Genomic DNA, 20938 nt, shown 5'->3' with positions numbered 1-20938 from the left:
ATTTACAGGCTGATTTTTATACTAAGATGTATGGTTAAAATACCTACGAAAACCGTGCTACGAATGTTCCTAAGTTCTGCGTAGAAATTATTCAGATAAAAAAACGGCTCAAATTTACCCATTGTCAATTTTTTTAATTTTCATATAATTGTTGGATTTTCCATATATTGTTTTCTATATACTTTTGTATATTGAAAAAATAAATATGTTTAAAAAGTAATAGGTTTTTTAAGAATGTTATTTGTTGCAACATGAAATTTGAGAACAATATATTTGTTTAAACGCAATTACTTTTTTCAATGATAATATATTTTCAAAAATTTCTAAAACGTATTTATATATAAAAAAAAACATCTGCAGAATATATTGGCAGATTTTCATACAAATACTTTCATTAGAAAATTTGATTATAAATAAAATGCGATTTGGTAGGCCGCACCCTCTCCCCCCCCCCCAGTTAAGTCCTAAATTTTCACCTGAGCAGTTAAGGGTTAATTCATATCGAGAAATAACTGTAGTAAAAATGTGCCTTAAATGATTTTAAAGGAATTTATTTGTTCTTACACTTATCATCAAAAATAAAATATGTCGCAGAAGTACTGTATTGCCTCGGGAAAGAATTCAATACCCAAATTTCAATTTCGTTTTCAATTCTTGAAAATAATTATTCTCAAAACAAAATTGTCTTTGACAGCTGAAGACAGTTACAAATTTGTTTCTGTCAGATGTCTGAAATACCACCCACCAACAACCGAAGCTAAATTTAGGACGTCAGCTGTCTGGATTACAGTTTACAGAGTTTTAAAGATAAACGTCCAAACTAAATTTCTAAGGCCAGCTTTAAGTTTCTAATGAGTTTTAGAGCAGCAATGCTAATGAATGGGTTAAATTTCTACAAACTAGAAGTTCAGGGAAAACAATTTTCCTGCCTGTGTAATTTAAGTAATTATTTAGATAATAAGAAACTGCTAGACAAATTACGAATTAACCATTACGTTAGACAATAGTTTTACAAAGTATTTTTTTTTAAATTAACACTTGATTAAATTTTTACTTAAGGAATGATTATCAAATGTTTTATAATAAAATATTGAAAGAAATAATTGGATGAAATAAAAACCAATGTAGTTTGTAACCAATGTAGTGACGTATATTTCTGAAAAATATTTTTTTTTTCTAATTGCAGCACTAAATGTAATGATAACAAATCTTCAAAAAACAAAAGTTGCATTTTAAATGTAAAGATAAGCAAGGAAAAATAAATATACTAAATGTAATAATAACAAATCTTCGAAAGACAAAAGTTGCATTTTAAATGTAAAGATAAGCAAGGAAAAATAAATATACAAAATGTAATAATAACAAATCATCAAAAAATAAGAGTTGCATTTCAAATGTAAGCACAAGCGAGGAAAAAAAATATACCTGAATATATTGATAAGTTTTATATGTCGAATTCGGATTTATTGTTAGAACATTAACTCTGCAATATTAACAGGACTATATTTTCGCACATAATTCCGCTATTGTTCGAGAAATTGTTCTTAACTTTCTTATTCGAATGTTTCTCTATTCAATAGTAATTGGAAATTTACCACCACTAGCAAAACCGTTACAATAAAGCAATGCTTCTAAGCAATTTCCAAAATTATGAACTCCGATTTGTCAATTCTTCCGAGTGCCGTGGTGGCCTAGTGGTAAGATCTCGGCTTCGGAGCCGGAGGGCTTTAAGTTTGATTCCACGAAGAACCGTCTTGGTCTTGGACTACAAAACGGTGACCTCCTACCCGAAAGAGTGCAAACCTTGAAGGTCGCCAGAGAGAACGAATAAAAGTCGTGTAAGCGGGTCTGGTGCAAATTAAATCCAAATTCTATACTGGAGGTCGATTTCTGCTTCAAATGAGAATGCAGGATGTAAAACAAGAGCATCCTTGGTAATAACTCGTTTTACATTCCCTCGTTTGAAACAAAACGGTTTGTCAGAATAGAATTTCCACGGACGGTAATGAAAATTGGGTCGTAGCAGTAGTGAAAGAGTAAAAGATTACATTTATGCTTACAGATTAGCATCTCAAGAATGGGCCTACCCAATCTTAGCTTTATTTATGATTAGTCACATTTGGCAGCCAGTAAGAATTTTTGTTTATTCCGCTATAAGTTCCAACTTGAAACTCTATTTGGAATAGGTGGCGATTCATTGTTCTCTCGTGAATGCCAAACGTAGAAAACTGTATATTATAGCTTATCGAAACATTCAGAAAAGAGATTAGAGAAAGAAGGTTTTAGAGTTTTTAAGAGAATAGAAATAAACAGAGTGAAAGATCGAAATAAGTAGGACAGAACGAAATGGTATGGCGTGGAGCGCTTTTCAGTAAAGGATCTAAGTGGATGTATCAAATTGTGGAAGTGGAAAATGCCACTATTTTATAGACTTGGAGTGGAGAGAGGTTGAATAACTTTGTAAAAGTGGCCGAAGTTTGAGGTTCGAATCGGATACGTCTTAAACTCCGTCTTGCTATATAGGCTTAACCAATCTCTCTGCCTAATGTATAAGACATTCTAAGGTATTTAAAGCTACATTTACAGGGGTTGGTTGTATACATACTTTTACTGAAACTCGTCATTTTGACAGGATATGTATGTTGAAATGTTTGGTGCATATTCTTTATTTTTAACATTAAAACTATTAATAAACTAAATATTTAACTACAACTGTACGTTGTACAACCACTACAAATTAACACACAACACTGTAAGATGAAACAAAAAACAATCAGCTCCTGGAATGGAATGCATATCGCGTTCACATATAATTTACAAAATTTGTATGCGTTTGTACTGTCAGTGCTTGAGAATTGATATATGTACTTATAAATCATATGGATTAGGCCCTTGAATTACACTCCGAATAAAACTCCAAATTTTTATGATTATACTTGGAGATAACGCAATGATTTTTAGAGCAGGAAAGTACTCGTCCATCTGGATGGCATCTTCAAAAACAAATATATTACACAGGAATACTCGAAATTTGAACCCTCTGAAAGAAAATAAATTCAAATAAATGCAAGTTGTAATGAATATGTAATTCTAATGAAAAATATGTATGTCTTCTGCTAGGTTTAATATTAGAAATTGTCTGGCTCCATAAATCTAATGTTAAAATTCTCTGGTAATTTAATTATTGAATTTCCTTTTTTTTTACAATAGTTTAATTTATAAGATGCAGTGTATCACTGAAAAAAATGATAAGGTATAAATTAATTATCAGTTTCTAAATGATTACGAAATATTTTTAGAATAAGAACTATTCATCAGGCTTTCAATGCGAAATAAGGAAACATTTCCTAACAAATTGTTGATAAATAGAGTGTTATTTCTATTTTCTGAATTAAGGGATTAAATTTTTTGTGTGTACTTCAGCATTCTTTCACTATCTCATTTTTACGAAATAGAATTTTAAGTAGCAATTTGATTGAAGTAGAGTTTTTGATAAACAAACAAACAAAAGAGAACAATACAGGAAAGGCAATTTCATATTCATTAAAACTCCTATTTAATGTAGTCATACTAAAGAAACTGAATTTTTTTCTATCGTCTACTATCAAATAATAAGAAGCATTTTAATGTTGGTATAATATGCCCTTTAAAATGTCCATTTATGTAATACAAACCGATTTCAAACGTAATATTTTATTGAATGGATATTCATTGAATTCAATATGTGTTCTAGAAATTGAATTTTCATTCAATTACTGTTTCGGTTATGATTTTACTACCAAACCTTTAAGCTAATTAATTTTTTAAGTCAATAATTTACTTTATTATCCTTCTTATAAAAACATTATTATTAAGACTAGCATAAGCAAAAGATGGGGTTGAAAGAGAGTAAAAATTAAAAAAAAATCATTAAAACTATTTTTATGTATTTATAAATTTTTTTGAAATGCAAGTATATTTTTTATAATGGAAAAGCAATATATTCTCTTATTTTGGCTTCAGAAAATCCTTCATTACAACATTTTGGGTTTTTTTAAAGCTTTCTCTCTTTTTTGATATTAATAATTTCCCTACTTACAATGCACTGCACACAAGTTGCTGTAATCATTGCATAAGCTAATTAAATTAATTTTTCACAGCCATTCAATTATGTGATATCAAACGCTTAACTACTGAGAATTTGTACACCGATTGCCGACATTTATCTGAGTATACAGAGTGTCGTGTCTCGTGTCCAGCTGGCATGACCTTCAATCCACCCACTTCACCATTGTATAGGTGCACCGTAGATGGACTCTGGAATCCACCAACTGCGCCCACATGCGTTATGGGTAGGTATTTTTTTTTAACTTCACCTTAAGTTAGTTGAAAACACCCATTGTCATACGTCATTAAAAAAAACGCCATGGAGTGCGTTTATAACTACTTTTTACTTTCTCGCATATGTAATATAACAAAAGTAAGTAATTGTCAAAAAATTCGTACTCGAGATGTTAAGGGATCTCCACGTTTCAGACCTACCTACATTAGAAAAACTAATTTTTGGTAAATGCCAATCTGTCTGTCTATGACAAACATAACTCAAAAACACTTTGAGCTGAACAGTTGAAATTTGGTATACAGACTTAAAAACAAATTATAGTTTCTATCATATTTTGGACAAAAGTCTGCCTGTCCGGCTATTCGAATATAAATCAGCATAATAGCTGCAAACCGAAGAGAGCTGTTTAGATAAAATTCTGTATTCATATTTAACATCTTTAGTATAAACACCCACCAAATCTGAAGCTAATTCCAACAAGAGGTTGGCCATCTGTCGGTCTGTATTTACAGAAATATGCAAACGCGATAACTCAAAAACGTAATGACTTAAATACATAAAAATTGGCACATGATTTTCCGGCTTTAAGTGTAATTTTGTGTCAAATTTTTGTTGCAATCGGTTGAGAAGAACATGCCTGCAACCCAAATTTAATTTTTGGATACTTTTGACCGCATGGAATTAAATCATTCGAAAAGGATCCCACGACAGGTGAAGTACAAACGCTAAATTCACGCTAAAGGTTCATATTTCGTAAATATAATATTCGAAATTCATGGAAGACGTTTTCTGGGATAACATCTTTATTAGAGTGTATGCGAGAAGCATTTTCTGGAGACCACTCCCGCTGGTTATTATTTTGGACGCACAGATATAGATAAGACTCACAAATATCAGTACAAAAACACACACAGATATTTATAATTACAATAGTAAAATAAGGATTATAAAGATACCCGTATGAAACATATTGTAATATGCTTATGCCACTAACACCCAACTTTGACCTCGTTTCTCTTATTCTTTCACCTCAAACTGCCACTATTCTATTATTTTTCGGAAAATGTCACAGAAATTGCACCAATTAACTTTCAAAATGTATTCAAGTTTAGATGAGAGTAAACTATATTCAATGTAAATTTCTTCTAAAAGTATCTTTTTAAAAGTAGTATTTAAAAAAGTTAGTTTAAAACAGATATCAGAGTGATTATAAATTCAAAGTACCATCTTAAGATAATTGGGTCACTTTTATTCATTTACTCAGTTACTCCTTCCATTATTACATTACATTCATTGGAGATTTATTTCTCAGGCATTAAAGTGTATAAAACATTTTACTCAGTTACTCCTTCCATTTATTGCCTTGCATTCATAGGAGATTCATTTCTCAAGCATTAAAGTGTATAAAACAATCAATATTTGAAAGGTTTCAGCAAATAAAGTCTAACCAAAATGCAGCCTATTGTATTTATCAAATTTATGATAAATAGCCTTTGAATGTATCGACAGCACTATGTCAGAATTAATAACTTTTTATAAAACAATACATTTAGGAGGAAACATAATTTTTATATAAATAATTGGCTTTTTAAATGGTTTAGGCATCAATGAATCAAATTTGTTTTTTGATTCTAACATTGTTATTTTTATTTACATTTTGTGGTACTATTATAACATAGAAGATATCGAATAATAAACGGTAAAATATTCTTTATTTCAAACAAGTGCTCGCCTTTGAGTTAATTATTAAATATATGCATTTATTTTAGCTCATTTGTTATCATGTTTCGAGAATATTTTATTCATTATTTTTATTTTGCTTTATGTAAATACAAAACAGGTCTATCAATTAAATGTAATGTGTTTTATTGTATTTATTAAATCCATTGTATTTATTACCTTCTCTGTTTCGATGAATATCATTTATTTCAATTATAGTATTTATTTAAACTTTGTTTTACTGATTGTATATATATCATTGTTTCAGACTCTTTATGTGAGCAACCACCATCTCCGATGAATGGAAGATCTGAATGTCAAGGAAGCTCAGAAATTATGTAAGTCTTGAAACATATTTAAACTAGGATATATCCATAATGATAAAATGGGAAAACTTTATGAAATACAGAGCAATGTAAAAAGTATTTCAGAAATAAACCCTAAAAGTAAATTTTTTATCATTTCTTTTTAGGGATTAATTCTAATTATTCAAATAAATTACTTTATTTTATTACAATAATTATTAAAAATAAATTATTATTAACTCTAAAAATAGATTATTATCAGTTATGTAATTAAATATGAATTAAATAAAATATTTTTATTATATAAATTATATAATAAAATATAAACTGTAAAAATAAATTTTTTCAGTACGAAAAAAGTATTTCATCAGGAATCTTTGAATTTCCCTCAGTTAATTTTAAAAGTAAACTGCAAATAGCATATATATAGTCCCAAATAGGAAAAGTACAAATTCTAATTTTAAATAAACTATTTATTTTCAATATTTATATGATTGTATTTGCAATAAAAACAAAATTAATTATATATTGCCACATTTATATATATATATATAACTTTTATCAATAAAATCTATTGTAACACATTTTACAAATATTATTATAGATGCATCAATTATTTTAAGCTCCAAATCAAAAAATCACAGACAAATAAAATATATTGCTTCTGTTCATGCTACTTTTCATTTAGTTTAGAAAACTTACAGGACGATTTAAACTCTGCTAATAAAAATTTTAAAAAAAATTGTAAATTCGATGCAATTACAAATTGTGTATTAATTATGCACCTGAATATATCAATTAGTAATATTTCTTTTATATGCTTTAAATTATTAGACTTTTAAGAATAATTTGAAACATAAAGAGCCATTATTTTATTTTTATTATGTATTCTATAGTAGAAATATCGATATTTTTAGGCTTTGTAGAGCAACTTGCGATCCAGGTTATGTGTTTGAAGATGGATTTGAGGAGCTTAGTATCCAATGTGTCAGAAGAACTGGAGTATGGTCTCCAACTGTGGGATTCCCCGATTGTGATCGTAAGAGAAGCAAATATTCTTTTCAATATATCACATAAAATTGCTGTTTTTATGGGCTTGGTGTTAGATCTGTATTATCTGCAATATCGTTTATTATTTTTTGTTAAAATCTGTCTGTACTAAACCATAAACGTCTTATGTGTATTCAAGCGATAAATTTAAATATCGTTTTTATTTTCATTTTTGGTTTAAGATATTTTAGTTACGAGGCATTTGCTGTTGGTTTATTGAACAAAATGCCTTTTTCTAGAGGAATTCTTAAATTCCGTGCATTTTATTGTTTATAAATTGTTTATACAATAATTCACTACTCTTACATTGATTTTTATTTCATGACTTCATTCCTTTTTGTTTGATCTTTAGATGCAAATTTCAAAATAGTTTTATCATTTTCCTGTTTAAATAATATCATTTTGAAAACTTTGTTCAGGATTTGATTTATATAACAGGCCTAAAATTGATTATAATTTTTTAATAACTACAAAAATACGAATTTTCAGGGGTTTGTTTTCTATTGCGAAAATTTATACATTCTATAAAGTTAAGAATGTTTGTTCTTCAAATAACAAAGCAGAATAGACCCTGACAAAATACCACTTTCTGTGTACTGTGCAATTCAAAGATACACGCTAACAAATAATCAAATAAAGCTAAAACTCAGAATGGTACGTAATTTGCATATAACACCTTATTCCTTTTCTTATTTTGAAATTAACTGCTTCAAATCCCAAAATCGACTCCAAAGTTTCACACTTAGAGTAAGAATATCAAGATGATATTCAGAATGATTAATAAATCAAGACGATAGAAGACAAAACTTCTAATGAAGTGGTGATTTTAAATCATATGGAAAATCCATGTTGTATTCTAAGGATTTCAATAACTTAATATCTTAAAATAAATTAAAACCAAATTCAATTATTTATGTGGCTTTGTAAATCAATGAGTACATGTGGCGCCCTCTATAGGAAAGATTATGGAAGAATATAGGAATTTGTAGGAGAAAGGAAATATAGGAAATTGTAATTTGAGAATAAATAGTGCCACTGATGAGCGCCAATAGAGCTTATAATCAAATGGACATGTTTTCATCTGCCCCCGTATCGCTTATAGCATAAAATGAAATAAGTTTCACACTGAACATCGAGAAGATAAATTTGGTATTTAATGATTTCAAACTGATGAAAAATAAATCTTGTTTACTTTTAAGTACTTGAAAAAAATTGTATTAAAGAAAAAAGTTTATATTGTTTTTTCAAGGAGTTTATAGACAATGGATTCATTATGATAGAAATTCCTTGAAAATATTTCACTCTAATTAGAATTCTTCCATGGGATACATGAATATCAGTAGGCCGAACCAAAAAAAAATCAAAGATTCCTGGCCTAAATAATGTCCAAATGTTTCTTTCTCTATTATGAGACTGATTGGGCCTTGTCCCGTTCGGATCAAAGTATAACTTGAATCATTATCCGAAACAAACCAAGAATCATCGGTAAACATTACTGCGTTATATAGTTTATGGAAAAAGAAGCTTTGTTTTGCAACAAGAATGGGCACATCTTTGCTTCATGTGATATTAACATAGTCTAAGAGTCTTTATGAATGCACACCTCACGTGCTTTATGCGTGAACACGCTTTCGAGCGGTTCTGAAACATAATATTTTTTTTACTGTTAAAAAATTATCAGAAAAAAAAAGTAAGTTTCACTTACTGAAAGAAGCAGATTAGAAACATTCGTATGAGATTGTAATATGCAATTAAACCGAAGTATATCTCTTTGCAAGTGAACTCTTTTGTAAAGAATTTCTAAATCGTGCGGAGCACTGTTTCAGATATTTTGTAGCATCGAAATGTGACGGGTTCATTACCTTCCATAATAAAGAATCGCATGTGTTATCTCTTAGCCATAAAGACATTGAAAATATAAAGACAACAAATAAAAATAATTGCTACAAATAAATATTTTAAAATATTTCATGAATTTGCTTTTATATGAAATTTTAAGAAAATTAGTTTCATATAAACCATATTTATTATTTTCTTTCTTTTTCCAAATCAGAAACGAAAAATAACTGTTCCTTGATTTTTATATAAGAGGGTTTAAGCTTATGATAGAAAATAAACTTAGAAATCTATCTAAACAATTAGTTGTTAATATCAACATGTTTCATTGGCCGACATACCACTTCATGAAATTCATTTCCTAAATATATGTTTATTAAAAATAATAAAGATCCCTATATTAAGATACCACATGCAATGCAAAAAACTAGTCCAATGAAATAAAGTTTAATACAACATTTTCTTCAGAAATATACGAAGTTTAAGTTTAAAATCTAAAATTTTGAGATTCATAATCAGATTTTTTTTTCTATTTTAAATGAATTTATTTATTCATTAAAATGCAAGCAAGATAGGAAACATTCAAAAATTGCTTCGAGACTTTTTTTTAAATATAGATAATTGATCAGTTTTTCCATCTCATAGACATATTTTTTATAATAAAATATTTGCTATGTAAATATTTTTCATATCTTATTTCGAGGAATTTATTCTCTGTATTTCTTATTTTTGCTTCGATAAACAGTCTTAATATCTATAATAATTCAAAAATAATGTATTCTTGACGTTTCCGAAGGGTAAAAAACGTTCTTAAATTGCTGTAGCAATGTTTAGTATCTGTTATATCTCTTCAAATGTATAAGAACTCATTACTTTTTTTGAGCAAATACTTTGATCGCATGAAGGGATTTCTAGCAAATTCTAAGAAAATTGGTGAAAAATTTCTTCTCTGTTAACACATTCTATTGTAAAATATTTGCATTAAATATATTTTTGTAAAAATACTATTTTCAAATATACCTGGCTGATTTTATTGGAAAGAAAATATAGCTTTTAAAATATCTTATTCCTTTGTATATATACTATATAATATAAAAATAATATTATAAATTTACTTTCCAAATTGAAAATATTTTTTTTTCAGTCATTTATAGCTAAAATATTTATTTACATTTATTGAACAAATAACCACTTTTGCAACAGCATTATACGTCTGCGATTTATAGACTAAATTGTGAAACATGAATTGCATTTGAACCTGGAATTCATTTTTCAGATTTTCAAACCTTGAGGACATTTGAACGGCGATGACAAATTTAATGTGCTTTATACGCATATACAATATTAAATTCTGCTGCATTTGATTTTTAAATTCATGATTATTGAATTTCAAACCTACTATTCCGCAATAATAAAAATGCTCTTCTTATCTTAAACTTAATTATCTAAAAAGGTGAAGTCTGTTACAAAGAAGTATTTTTTCCATTTTAAGAATATTTTAGTGTATTTGTAGGGAAGTGACAAAAAAAAACTTCCTTTTGGAATTCGATTTAATTTATTATACAAGAGTTTTGCACTCGATGTATTAATAGTTCAAGGCATTTTCGTTTTGGGTTTTTAGATAAAGATTTTGAGGTACTGTAATAGTTTGAAATTTTCTCTTCAAGGGAACTTTCAACAAGCAATGCCTAGAATAAAAAAAAGAAACTAATCTAAGCAACAAGTCCAAAAGTCAAAAATGAGCCAAATATTTGGAATAAGTATTGTTATGAAAGATTCCTCCACTAAGTCCATAAAGTCAACGGGTTCACCTGTAATGGATGTATGGTGGCCTTAATAACAGATGACGCTTATTTCCACGAAGACACAGACAGACGACAAAACACAGCCGAGATGTATACAAGCAATACACAGCAACACAGAATCAACAGCAGCCCACAAGTAGACAGCAACCACAGCACACCAAACGGCCAGGACAGAATGCTTTCTCCACTGGCTCCTCGCATCAGCTGCACCCACTATGCCGACTCACTACTAAACGATTGGTTACTCTACACACGAATCGATGCTGCTTCAAACCTTGTCTCCAAGACTGCGTGCACGGATAAATTCTCAATCCTCTAATCGCTTGAGCTCCACCCAATACTTACGCTTTGCTAGACTGATCCAACTAATGCGTCGTTGACTAACTAGACGACTCTATACAATTGTCTTAGGGACAGCTGGCCTTTTATAACTCCCAGAGCTGGGCAGAAAAGGTCCTCGAACAATCAAGCATTACTCAGTTCCTATCGGTTCTATTCTTCAACATTCTAGTATCATCCATCCTGCCGACAAGTTTGTGGACAAGCTCAGGGGTTATTGACCCTTCATCCGATCAGTACCCAATAGAGCTAGCTGATCGTAAAACTATCTTTCCTACGATGTAATGTTATTTTCCTACTGGAAAATAACATTACAAATTCGTAACAATATTAGCATACGTTCCGAGTATTAAATGAGCAATGCTTGCTTCCTTTGGCAATATTTAAGATCAAGATAAAATTGCTGATGTACACTTAAAACACATAAATATAACGTAGAAAAAATATAGAGGAGATGACTGCAATATCTATAAGAATTGAATGCAAAAATAAGGAAACATGCTGTTATAATTTTAGAATTCAATATTGCAAATTTTCTTTTTAAACTTATGCAGCGTGTAAGAACACATGCACCATATGCTGATGTGTTTTCTTAATTAAATTCCTTTATTAAAGTGTTCCGATTACTTATATTGTTTTCAACCAACCATCTTGTAGCTAAAATTTCATGCTGTTTGTAACATCTCAAATATTTGATCAGAAAAAATTTACAAAATCATTCATTGAACTGCTAGTACTGAATGGAAAGGTTGCGTAGAAATCTAATCGAAGTTTTATGGAGGGAATGAAAGTGGCCACTCTAAATCAATAATATTGATAAAAATAAGCACATTAAGTAACGAAAACTTGAGGATCACTGAATCAGAAAAATATTTTTAGTAACATATAGCACACGAAAAATGAATTGTAATTATATTTTGCTATGAATAGATACAAACACTAAGTAATGGAACAAATATCGTATTTTGGATATTTATTGAGTACTTCGTCTCTCAAAATTATTTCCAATGGTATTTTAAATTATTTTTTATAAATTTTTCCTTTGAATTTGTTTTTTAATTGAACAATTTTCTATTCGAACAATTTTATCATAATGTTTATATTATATCATAAAAACAGCATCAATCTTTTACCAATATATTAAATTATTTTAAACGTGATAACTTAATATTAAAATGTATTTGCCATCACAAAGATAGTTCCTTAATTAAAATTCTAATAAAAGTTTAATAAGTACAACAACTAAGAACAATTTCAGAACAAAATTTCCTTTTATAACCAAGTATACACATTTCATTATATTAATAAGAAAGTTTATTTTCTTTTGGTTTGTTTATTTTCCTTCGTTTAGGTAATTATTTTATCATAGAGTTAATAGGATCTTTTCTCATTATTTTAGTCACAAGCTCAGTGAATAAAATAATATGAACAAGGCTATTTCTGTATCTTGACTGTGTAGCGGAGAATATAATATTTAATATTATTAGTTTCTTGCAGGTGAAACAAAATATATACATTATTAGATAGCCTTTGAGTTTTTCTCTTTTTGATTCTAGATTATTACAAATTCTTTTGTAGTGGTTTATTTTATAAACATTTTAATTCTAAATTGGTTTTTATTATCACTGAAGATAATAACAATGGAACACTATCGATAAACAAATATTTTTTTAATGGTGATGTTTGTCAAAATACATAATTAGAGGGGAAATTCTAATCGTGGATTGTAAAACATGAACATAATTGATGTAATCAACAAAGAAATACTGTTTTATGAAGGACTTACAAGGAGAAGCTGGAGGAAAAGAAATACAAGGAGAAAAAACTTTAAGACAGAAATTGTTTAATGATATCATGGAATATATATATAAGCATTATTTTGTTTGAAGCAGAAGGCAGGTTTGAAGACATTGAAGATACATTTTATCTTTGTAAAATTCATTTTAATCCATCTGGAAAGCATAATTATTTACAAGAAGACGCGGACAAGGTAACGTCCGCCACAGCGCGGCACAAAAGCAGAAGTGGGAAGGAGAGAGAAATAAATTATTCCTCTTCTTATATAATCTGAGATTTTGATAGGGAAAATATTTCTTCATAGTGCTAATATATTAATAAGATTCTGATAGGGATTTCTGACGCATGTCAATCACAAGTAAAGGAAACACAGGGATCTTTTAAAAAGAATGTACTTACTGGCCATTTTCTACCCCTTCAAGCGGAGCGTGAGAATGTGTCGGTCCAGCAATTTTATAAAGCTTCTCTTGAATTAATTAAGTAGAGACAGTAGAATTGGATCACGAAATAAGAGAATATTGTAGAATGAACTTACTATGGAATAAATTAAGATAAAACTTTGGAAATTAATTAAATTGAAATCAGAGTTTAAAATATCATTACATATATGTATATATATTCCATGATATCATTAAACAATTTCTGTCTTAAAAGATATATATGTTAGTTTCAATTTAGAGAACAAATTCTTTTTTGAGGCAATAAGTTTTATAATATTTATCAAATTAATGACATTCTTAACTTGATTTCTCTAAGTCTATTCTTGTATATCTTGAAATTCTTGTATGTCTAAAAGAAAAAAATTTATTTCAAAATGGGTTTTATTTAAAGTAGCATATATTTTTTTTTTTCTGTATTGAAAATAAAAAATAAAAATTCTATTAGAAGTATGCATTACTGTTATTTTACAATAGAAAATTTAATTATCCACTGATATATCCCTTAAATTCAATTTCTAAGAGAAAATCGTATAATGGTAAGTAGTAAATGCCTTAAAGTAAGAAGTAATTTTATTATACTAACTATAAAAATGCCTTCGAGATGCTAAGTACTTTTGAAACGTTTGCAACTCTTTAAATGTTTTTGAACATATGTTTCTATTCTCTACCAATAATTTAAGACTTTCAATATGTTACGGAAAGGCATCTATTACATCGATGGGACGCTTTCATATGTGTGTGTTTTTTATTAAAATAACTACATACTTATACTGATAACAGGGTTCTTGTGTGTGGGCATCTATCTACACTCAAATGTGTTATATAAATGTAATTTATATATTTAGGTCAATAACATTGGATTCTATTTATTTCTCGATTCATTAAGAAACTACAAAGAGAATAACAAATACTATCCTCTTAGGTTATATTTATATATAAGCATTATAAGGTAAAATTATATTTATAATGCTAAAAAATGATATGTATTTTTTTTTTTTTTGCAGAAGATTTATTGAAAAAAGATATTTTTGAGCTCAAAATTTTTGATTGTTTTATGCATTTCTTTATACAGCATATAATCCTTTCTATAAAATAATTTTCATATAATTTATTAGGTTTTATTTTAATGTATTTTTATGCATATTAGAACAGAGATATTTAGTCTCCAGAGATATTTAGTCTCTTAGAGATATTAACTCCAATAAAACAAATCCTATTTACAGTAAAGTAAAATGTAAAATAATGAGAGTACTCATAAAACTACACATTCATCCAATAAAGGAATTCAAATTTTTATAAAAGTTTTATTAATAATGTTATAATACTGAAAATATTTAGATGTTAGACATTTTTTTTTTTCGAAACTCTATTTTCAACAAAACTTTAAGAAAATGAGTAAAATTATATTTCAGCTTTCAAGAGAGAATTTCAATTAATTTTCAATGATAATAAATAGTATTCCCTAAAAATATACTGCTAACTTGATATTGAAACTTTTTTGCTTTTCAGCAATATGCAGTCCAGAATGTTTGCACGGAGGAAGATGCATCGGTCACAATTCCTGTCTGTGTCCAAAAGAGTACCGTGGAAGCCGATGCGAATACCGTAAGTTCCGCTTTCAGTAAAATTCTTTACATTACTCAATGAAAAGCATTATTTAAAATGCAGATCTTTACCTGGTCTTGGGGTTTGGTAGTATGTGAGGTGTCTTTAATATTTGTAGTATCGTTTGATTAGAGTATTTAATAAGTTTATAAAGAACTTTACTTAAATTACCTCTATTTTGTCCTACCATTTACTTACGAAAAGGAATTCTAATGCTATTCAGTTGTAGAAGAATGCATTTATATGTATGGTTTAGTACTAGCTTGAAGATGTTTGTGTAATTCTATTGCAAAATCTTGATAAGGTAAAAAGTTTATCTGCAGCGTTAATCGGAATATCAAAGCTAATAAACGTTCTTTATAGACATCTGATTGTATACGTCTATGTAATGGAAGGTTAAATCGAAATCTTAAATCTATGACATTTTCTTACAAAGAAATTAATTCAATTTCAGACAAAGAAATTAATTTCAATTCCAACAAGTTCTGAATTGAAAAGCGTTACATTGACAAGACTTCAAAGGAACCAGCAAACCTTATTGCAATCTTTCTGACGTCAATGTTCTGAAGAATATTTACTTAATTTAGAAACTGCCATAAAAGATACGAAAGCAAATTAGCTATTCAAAATACAAGAATGTGGTGTAGTCTTTCTTTGGGAAGTGCATCATCATTAATAGATATGGAAATTAACTCTCCACCTGCAGCTCATTCCTGGTAATAACGGTATCGAAAGAAACGTTGGTAAGACAAACGCGCAGTTACTCACCTGCTATAACTGGTACCCTGGTAATTGGAAGTAATTGCAACGACTATGAAACGTTTTTCCTGCTCTAAAGAAACATCGATATATGGAATTCGTTGTTGCTAACTTTTTATTGCAAATATATCTTATAAATAAATAATTTTCCTTCTTCCCTTTAATTTTTAGTACATAATGAGTGTCAAAGATAGCTTTATGAGTTTGATATTCGCCATGTAATGTAACAGTTTTAGTATGGATCTCTTTTGTCTATGTTCACAAATTCAGTTTCTTGTGAAAGTCAGAATATATTCGGGTTATCAAGGTTTATCATAAGTCAAGTAGTATAATTGTGTCACTTTCTATAAAAGTCATTGATATTTTATTTCTGGTACTGTGAACAAAATTAAAATTACTGTAGATCTTCAACTTAAGGAATAACTGATAATGATAAGCGGGCGTCAACTAAAATTAACAGTCATGAATTTACTACCATTAGCCAATAATAAATTGTTTTCATTATCGCGGAATTACCTAATCTTATGCACCCATAATCAAATACGCACATATATTATTAGCCGTCTTTTCATTTAATCCAATTAAATTGAAGTTGTTTATCGAATCCTTAAGTCAAGATGCAAGTACAATGTTCTTACGTTTCAATCTCTATTAAATGTGGTGAATAGCATATAAGCCTGTTAACAACTACGCTACATCAGCATATGCTTTTGTATCCTGGTTATGCTACCGAACTGCGAACCACAAGGGCCCAGGTTCTATCCTCGCTCATCTCAATCCCCTAAATTGATGACCCGGACGATAAACCCTTAATCGTCGTAATAGCTGTTGTGGCGCCATCTAACCGCAACAAAAGTCACCTCTCAATCCCCTAAAAATGCATTAGTCTTTCAAACGATTTCTACAAACTCATAAAATGACGCACTGTTATAACATACAGTCAGTTACTCATCGAAAAACATAAATTATTTTAAGAACAATACAAAGAAATGAAATTTCATTTATAAATGATTTCCTAGAATGCATTGTAAATTATTGTAATGCGTTCCACAATTCAAATATATTTTCAGTAAATAACAAAATGAATTACTTAATTTTATCATTCAATAAAACTAAATTACAAAATTTAAGTAACTAATGATATTGGTAGTTTGATTTTTGTAACGTATGAAATTGTTGGCAGAATTTATTGTATTATTATATACTTTCTTAATTGATAGAATATTTTTTCTTCCCTGGAATAAGAAATAAAATATTAGAGAACAAATTTATTACTATTACTAAATAACATTATTATTATTAACATTATTATTATTATTAATTAATTAATTATTATTATTATTATTATTAATTTACAATTAATGAACACTTATATTACTATTTTTTATTATTCGATTACTGATATCTAAAAATCCTTTAGCTTTGTCTAACTGTGATGGTCATGAACGATTTGCTTCTGTTGGATACAAGTGCAGAATAACTGACAAAGAAACCGTCTGTAATGTTAGCTGCTCTAGTACCGGAATGACTCTCCAACCTCCAGAACCAATCACATATACATGTAGTCTCGATGGAACATGGCATCCAGATCTTAAACCTATTTGTGTATCAGGTAAATACTGTCTATTCTTCATAAACTCTATCAATATCGAAAGGTCACAAACGCCCTTTCAATAAACTACGGCAGTCATACCGATTTGCCTCAATATTACTGTAAAATTCCTTTTCTTTTCGTTAAGTGCTCTTCATTGAATACCCGTGGCACATACTTTGTTCGTTAAAGATGCTCACCTAAATTGTTGTAGGGGGACAGGAAGATCTTCAAAGAATGCTAAAAACATGCCAGAACATACATTTGCGAAATAGTTATCAGCTAAGCGGAGACCTTTTTCGTTTATTAATTCCTTAAGGACATAAACTGTCATTGGGGGGTTTTAGAAGGGCAGGGTGGAAGAATTTTTCTTATCCTTGAAAGAGAAATTCCGGCGTGTCATTATTCAGAGGACATGAACTAAAAAGATCTTAGGGATGAAAGGATTAAAAAAGTGCAGGACTTATTTTATTTTATTTTTGCCCCGAGACAGGCACATGAGAGAAATTTAATTTTGTACATTACTAATAACTATTTATAACAGTTTCATGCGAAAAATTAGAAGTTTTAATTTTTTTATTTTGTATTTAAAAAGAAAGAAGATAAAATGTTATCTTCGAAACAATCAAAGCCAAGATTTTGATTATTCGTTATTTTTCGATTTTCATGGAAAATTTAAATTCAAATCTAGTCCGAAAAATTGTATTATGGTATATTGTTTCAGAACTGAATCATTTTGTATTCATTTTGTATAAAATAATATTTTTAGTTATACAACAAGGATAACATTCATACAGAAACTGCATTTAATTACATATCGAAGACAGTCGAAAAAATATTCTAAAAATGTATTTTTAAAATTATTTAAGTTGAAAAAAGAGATTGTTCAAGTATAAAATTTTGTTACTGAAATGTTTAATTTTTAATGTAGAAAAAGTAGTTCCTGTGCAAAAGTTTTCTCTGAATCCATTGACGAGAATAAATAAATAATTTAATTTTAATTAAATATCTAATTAAAATCTACTCAAAAAGTAACTACAAAACCAATTTTGGCAGCTCTATATCTTGTATCAACTCCATCGAACATTCTTCATCATATGTGTCTCAACTTGTAGATATAAGATCTCTTGTAGATCTCAACTTTATCAGTATTATAATCATGTTTGTTCGTCTGTGAACATAATAATTTAAAAACGCAACTAGCTAAATTAAGGACATCTGGTTGTTCAACACAATTTCAAATGAGCATTTAATTTTCCAAATCCTTAAATGGGGCACTCTATCTGTCTCATATCTGAAATGTGCATGAATTTTATCAATGCAAATCTTTTCTAGAATTAATGTCACATTTAGGGTGAAATTGATGTAAAGGAATATATACTGCTCAAACGTGTTATTAATATTTTCCGTATATGACGACGTTAAACCCGAAATATTAAATATGTTGGATCAAACAAGGAATTCGAAAGGAAAAAATCTCCACTGATTATTCACATCTTTGTATCATAGACATTGTTATGGAAAGTTTCAATCAGTAGGTGTAAGGGGAAAAGTCCACCAGACTTAATAACGTGTAAAGGCACATTTTTTATAAGCAAGTAAAAAGACACAAGTGAAACGTACATAAGAACAACCCTTGAAGTTAGCAGCACTCAAATAGTAAATCCCTATCAAACAATCACAATAACATAAAAAGCTCAAACGAATCAGCATTCCCAAAGAGATTACGCTCAACTTCATTTTCAGAGATAATGGAGAGAAGAGACTTCTCAACTCCACTATCTTTCAAGATTTTATAACTTATTATAGGGGAAAGCATCGATTGTTCTAGAACAAACAGCGGAATTCGAGCCCAAATGGAGATATCACCTATATTTCAATAGTTTTTGGAGCTTTCGTACTTATTGCCAATGTCGCCAAATTCGGCGCCAAGATCGGAGATGCCGCTAATCCGACATCCATTCAGCATCCATAAGATATGTGTGTAAAAGTTTCTTCCTTACTAGGATATTAATTACGTAGGAAAGCGATATTATAAATCCTTAGTAATGTATACGAACAATAATAAAGAATCCTTCTCAATTCTGATTAGGGATTGCAATACCGGACCAAAATTTCAATACCGGTATTCGGTATTTTTTAGATCTTAATACCGGGATACCGGTTTTAATACCGGTATTAGAAATTTTACAAAAAGAAAGAAAACAAGGTGTTTCTTTGTTTTATTTGCCAGTTTTATAAGAGAGTGTAAATATCACAAAAAATAATATGGAACTTATAAATTATAACAGTATATAAAGAATCACAAAAAAGTAAAGGAACAACTTATTTATTTAAATCACAAAAAAAGTGTAAATATCACTATTCAGTCTGTGGTACTATTACAAATTTTTGAAATGTGATCTTAAAAAACATGATGCATCAATTGCACTGTCATTAAAGCTGAAAAGTAATTTTGTGTAAAAATTACCAACTGTCAAAACCGCTCTTTCGGCATATAGGCTAGTTGGCGATACTGTTAGCAATGCGCGATATACTTTTTCCAAGTATTTACCTCTAAATCCCTCATCTTCAAACAAATCGATTTCTCGTTGGATGGTTTTGGATATAGCTGATTTCTATATTGTATTTTGGTTCGTTGATTTTTTTTTATTCATCGCTAATTCTAATTTTTGTTCAAGAGACAATTCCTTATCACTATCGACAGCAGTGACATCATAATCTTCGATAACTGAACAGAATTCTTCTGAATATGGATAGGTTTGTGGGTAAAAAAATTGTAAGAAAATTTACTGTAAATTTAATCAGATTTGAATTGATTATTTTCTGTTCTTCTTTTTCATTTTCATTTTTAAAATCATTATAATTATGTAAATACCATAAGACATTTTCTATTTCGGTATGCCTTTCTTCTGTGCGATTTTTCAATGTAATATATAATTCTTCAGATAGTGATGTGTGCTGTGCTTTCATGATTGCGACATGAAATTTATTGTTGCATTAGCTGCTAATAAATTAAAATCTCTCCGACAGACATAATGCCTCTATAGTCAGTTTTATTGGAAGTAGAGCTGATATAGTTCTGGATATTAAGTCGAATTCACTATCTGAAAAATTTAAAGTTTAAATCGATTATTGCTTTTTGGATTGTATTTCTAAATTTCAAAAATCGTCCCATCATTCGGAGTAAACTGTTCCAACGTGTCTTAGAATATATTATTAACATATATTCTGTTTTATATTCAGTTAGTATATATTTTTGTGATACGGCATTTTTTGTAGGGGAACGTTTAAATATATTAGCACCTTCTCGAACTTTATAAATTATAGGAAGCAATTCTTGATGGGTTAATATTTCATCCTCATTAGCA

The 20938-nt window shown here is 28.9% G+C and overlaps 1 protein-coding gene across 2 annotated transcripts in view; it reads left to right on the top strand.

Annotated features, from left to right (window-relative positions):
• The window catches only part of LOC129981119 (uncharacterized), a 472677-nt gene that overhangs the window by 122729 nt on the left and 329010 nt on the right, over positions 1-20938 (top strand). For both annotated transcript variants that reach the window (XM_056091801.1, XM_056091800.1), the window contains 5 exons: positions 4140-4331; positions 6309-6378; positions 7263-7384; positions 15122-15217; positions 17397-17588. In XM_056091801.1, the coding sequence (XP_055947776.1) occupies positions 4140-4331; positions 6309-6378; positions 7263-7384; positions 15122-15217; positions 17397-17588 (672 nt within the window). The remainder of the gene's footprint in view (positions 1-4139; positions 4332-6308; positions 6379-7262; positions 7385-15121; positions 15218-17396; positions 17589-20938) is intronic.

This window comes from Argiope bruennichi, chromosome 8, assembly GCF_947563725.1.
Source record: "Argiope bruennichi chromosome 8, qqArgBrue1.1, whole genome shotgun sequence".
NCBI lineage: Eukaryota > Metazoa > Arthropoda > Arachnida > Araneae > Araneidae > Argiope > Argiope bruennichi.
The sequence above is the reverse complement of the archived record's forward strand: the minus strand, read 5'-3'. Positions and strand labels throughout refer to the sequence as shown.